The sequence below is a fragment of the Triticum dicoccoides genome, chromosome 2A (genome assembly GCF_002162155.2).
Source record: "Triticum dicoccoides isolate Atlit2015 ecotype Zavitan chromosome 2A, WEW_v2.0, whole genome shotgun sequence".
In the NCBI taxonomy this organism is placed as follows: Eukaryota; Viridiplantae; Streptophyta; class Magnoliopsida; order Poales; family Poaceae; genus Triticum; species Triticum dicoccoides.
Window position 1 is genome coordinate 723,258,656 of NC_041382.1, and position 4,422 is coordinate 723,263,077.

At 44.1% G+C, this 4,422-nt stretch overlaps 1 protein-coding gene across 1 annotated transcript; it reads right to left on the reverse strand.

Moving 5' to 3' along the window:
* Window positions 1-513: 513 nt before the first annotated feature.
* LOC119352081 (G-type lectin S-receptor-like serine/threonine-protein kinase B120) lies at window positions 514-4,115 on the reverse strand. Its single transcript, XM_037618818.1, has 7 exons — window positions 2,726-4,115; window positions 2,321-2,416; window positions 2,059-2,243; window positions 1,729-1,939; window positions 1,392-1,629; window positions 1,146-1,296; window positions 514-1,068 (listed from the first exon to the last, which is right to left on the reverse strand). The coding sequence occupies exons 1-7, from the start codon at window positions 3,984-3,986 to the stop codon at window positions 775-777; spliced, it is 2,436 nt and encodes an 811-aa protein (XP_037474715.1). The 5' UTR covers window positions 3,987-4,115; the 3' UTR covers window positions 514-774.
* Window positions 4,116-4,422: the final 307 nt, after the last annotated feature.

The window sequence follows — 4,422 nt, forward strand, 5'->3', positions numbered from 1 at the left end:
GTACACTGAAGCCGGCCGCTTCAAGACACCGGAACTACGGCGACGTGTTCCCGGGGCCGGATAGGAGGAGCATGGGCTTCCCTTTGTGCATGTCATTCTTGGCCGTCGCCCAAAAACACTTTGAACTCGCGTTAGTCTGCCAGATAATAATCGACGAAAACAGATGATAGACCTCCTACCATTTCTGCCGGTGCTGACTCAATCTGCAAGTCTACGAGAGCCTTCAAGAATACTGTAGTATGTATGACCCAGAATGTTCCAAGGAAACAGAGCTTTTTTTTGAATAATTGAATATGCCGCAAACATTAATTTATATTTCAAAACAACTTCATGCCACACCATATATGATCACTAGAAGAGAGTGCTTCGCAAGTTTGATGGATTTGTGAAATTTTCAAGCTAAATGTTCATGAGTTGAATGCAGAAGAGATAAAAGTACCATGTGATTATGTTCAGGAGGCACGATATCTATTGCATTTAAACTATTATTAATAGACTGATACAGTGCCTACAGTGAGGGGCAAGAGAGGCATTACCATCAGGAAGGAGGGATCTCGGGCCAACAACATCAATGAACAAGACATTGTAGATAATGCCAACAGCGTACAGAGCAAGAAAAGAAATACATTTGTTCGAAATAGAACATTCTGAATGAATTCTCAATTCACAGCCATTCTGTGTACAACACAATGACCTACCGAAGAAATCGTATTTCAAATATCTGTAGATCATAAAGTATATGGCTTCAGATACTGAAATTTGCATATATAACGCTTAACGCCCCTCGACTGCTGTGATACTCACTGTATTCACAGAGTTTTCCCTTGATTCTTCACTTTCGAAATTCTGTAGTCCAAGATATGCTGGCTGCTTTGGTGCTGGAAGCGACGCACTTTCATTCTCCAGCATAAAAGTTACCGATGACATGAGTGGCCTATCATCCGGACGGTCTTGAACACACAAGAGACCGACTTGAATACACCGTAGAACTTCATTTAGTGAACAATTCTCAGCAAATGAAGAGTGCACCAGTTCTGTTGCTTTTCCGTCTGCCCATAGTCTCCATGCCTGAGCCAGTAGAACCAACTGATGAGCAAGTTACAATGCTTGAGATATTAAAATTCTGTGCATTTCTTTATACTTACATAAGTTGTTAGGCTGACAAAGTTCTCTACCAGTTGCGGTGAGGTGATCTTCAAGCCACTTACAATCTCCAAGAGAAGAACACCAAAGCTATACGTGTCGGATTTTACAGAAAAGGCGCCTCCCATAACATATTCAGGTGACATGTAACCACTGCTCAGACAATTTAAGAACAAATGTATAATTTAGGATAACTAGACAATAGAAATTGGAATATTGAAAGGTCGCTAGTTGCTTGAATTACTTACTATGTCCCAACAACCCGGGTAGTTTTTGCTTCTTGTTTGTTTCCACCAAAGATCCTTGCCATACCGAAATCTGATATTTTGGGAGTCATTTCAGAATCCAACAAGATGTTGCTTGGTTTGAGATCTCTGTGAATTACAGTTAATCTTGAATCTTGGTGGAGGTAAAGAAGACCTCTGGCCACTCCTTTAATTATTTGGAAGCGTGTAGGCCAATCAAGCACATATTGTCTTCTATCATCTCCAAAGATGAATAATAAACAAAGTATATCATTAGTGATCTGTGATATCATTTTGGTTAATCAAAAACTCGTAATATGTATCAGAAGTCTGAACATACCAAAAAGGAAGGCGTCCAAGCTTTTGTTTGGTAAGTATTCATAGATAAGTAACCTCTCATCTCCAAAAATACAGCAACCAAGAAGTCTAACAAGGTTTTTGTGCTGCAATTTTGCAATTAGAATTATCTCATTTCTGAACTCCTCTATCCCTTGACCAGAACCCTTACTAAGTCTTTTGATAGCAACTTCATTGTCCCCTTGAAGGATTCCCTGCATGATTGCATCATCCTAAACTGTCAAACAATGAAAGAATTTTTTTCACAAATAAAACTGTTCTTTAAAAATAGAGTATTTGCTACTAAAATTGTGGATGAAAAACCCTTTGTTACCTTGTAAACTTTGCCGAAACCTCCACTTCCAATTTGTTTAGATTCAGAGAAATTATCGGTTGCAGTGGCAATATCTTCGAAGCTAACAAAAGAAAAGTCCAGATGTTCACCTCCAATTTCATTAGAGAAGCTAAGGTATCCTAGCATTGATCCGTTGTTGATATTCCTCTTCTTTCGTTTGCTTGCTAAAGATCAATACGTTGTTAATAACAATCACAAAATGAAGTGCCGTTTTGAAAATGAGGGATATTTTTTATTATACCTCTATATTTGAATATCCCGACAAGGAGGCATGCGAGTATCAACACGCAAGCCATGGTTGGGACTACAATTTTTACCAATTTGATATTCTTTCGAACTGCAAAACAATCATGTATAAATTTCGCAATCACCTTTTTCAAGCAAAAAATATTATAGTACCATGAGTGGTCCGTGAACTGAATAACTGTGTTACCATGAGTATGTTGCATTATGCCCGTATAGAATAGTTATATATCTACCGCTTACCTTTACGCCAAATTATTGGATGCAAAAAAGTGTTTGGCGGTTACTGCTATACTGTTAAGTTTATATATTTAGTAGATGCCCCATGATTAAATGTTGGTGTTGATTTGATAACACTAAGCTAGTGCCAAGATAATAGAAGTTTAGAATGGATGGTGCATACCAGGAGAGTTGGCAAGCCGAAGGTGCAGGTTGTCGTTATAGTTGCTATACTTCCCTGTGTCGACAAGCTCCCCTGTCCAAAGCAAGCACCTTGACTGGTCGGCCATAGCGCCGTTACTGCTCAAGTTTGTGTAGGCGTAGGCTGTACATGAGCAATTGTTGCTGCACTCAGTCGTGCATTCGTGAAAGCTTCTGTTGAGGACATGTAAAAACTTGTCAGGTAACTTCATCTTAGGCAAGGTCACGAAATGACTTTGCTTGCCGCATTCCAGTTGCTTGGTTCTTCTACATCCTCTCGAAATGTTAAGACCAGCGGATTCAAACCCATCGAGACAACGGCATGTCGCGGCAGCCCCAGTGTTGTCGCAATAGCTGAATGGGCCACATGAACCATAGAGGTCGCAGCTGCTAGCAGGGTGCTCGAAGACGGTTGTCCAAGATGAGTGGTTGTTCCAGCTAAGAGTCCTCAACGCACCCATGTGGTCGAGCATAAGGCGTGCATACGGTGAGCCATCAGAAACAGAGAATTCATAATAGAACCCGTCCCTGCTTGTTCCAGCAATCGCTTCATAGAAGATAGTGTTCTTGTATATGCCGCCACCTACTGAGGCATCATCGAGAATATTGAGGCGGAGGTAGGGCATAGTCCGGTGCCAGATGACTAACTGAAGGTTCGAGTTTGGGTCAAGGCCCAAAGAAAAATCTCCAGTGGATGGGTCAGTGGGGCCCTTCCAAGCAATTAGACGCCGGACAACACGAGCCTTCTGGCTCAGGTAGATCCTAGTACCGGGGAGAATGGTGTCCGTCGGGTGATCAAAACTCTGCCATATGGATGTGCCATTTGGAGACTGGAGGACAAAGTTCCCCGTGTCAAGCAGCACTGCGACAACTCCCATGCTCGAGATGTTGTTCTTCACCGCCCAGGGAGAGCCACCTTGGGAGTCAGACAACACCAGGTCAGAACTGTTGGTGATGGCAAGCATCGGAGATGAAGTGGCGGCGATCGGATTGTCGCGGTTGGCGGTCCATACGACGGTGTGGCCAGGGATGTTGTGGTACCATATGCCAAGGTACAAGCTTGTGCTGGAGCTGTTTGGGGAGAAGAAGCCCAGCGCAAAGTCCCTGCCCTTGGAGATGAGCGTGTCGCCGGCAGAGAGCGGCTTTGCATGTGTGAGCTGGTCATCGGATTGGCAGAGTGAACTCAGGAATGGGAGGATCAAAATTGGAATGCAAGAAGTTGTAGTGAAGACAGTCTTCTTCATCTCCCAGCCCCAGGAACTAACTTAGGGGGTATGCGGTTCTTCAGACCAGTTCGGCTGCAGTTCAGATGGAAGGTAAAATAGATATCGGACAACCATCGCATAGCTACAATGGAAGACGCCAGGAGACCTGACTCCAAAGTCTGCCAACGTCGCTGCACGCGCAAAGAAAATGGTTGCTACGCATTCAGAATTTCAGATCGGTGAGTGCGACATAGGAAACCTCGGTGTAAGGACGCGTCGCTTGCCGTGGAATATTCAGGCTGACTGGTTGGGGTTCACGAAGTGGCAGAAAAGATCTCCTGCCGCCGCCGACGCCAACCGCGTCGAGGAGCGCCTACCGCCGCTGCAGCTGCCGCGGACGACGCCGACGCGTTCGCGTGCCGGACCTGGACGGCCGGTGGACTAGAATCGAAGTGAGGCCGTAGCTCCCCAATTT

What these genes read in the sequence shown, in the direction of transcription:
- LOC119352081 (XM_037618818.1), bottom strand. Translation starts at nt 3,986, where the DNA reads ATGAAGAAGACTGTCTTCACTACAACTTCTTGCATTCCAATTTTGATC. An exon ending in ACCCGGGTTGTTGGGACATA is followed by an intron (nt 1,297 to 1,391) that starts GTAAGTAATTCA and finishes TTGTCTGAGCAG; the next exon opens with TGGTTACATGTCACCTGAAT. An exon ending in TTGTCAGCCTAACAACTTAT is followed by an intron (nt 1,069 to 1,145) that starts GTAAGTATAAAG and finishes CTACTGGCTCAG; the next exon opens with GCATGGAGACTATGGGCAGA.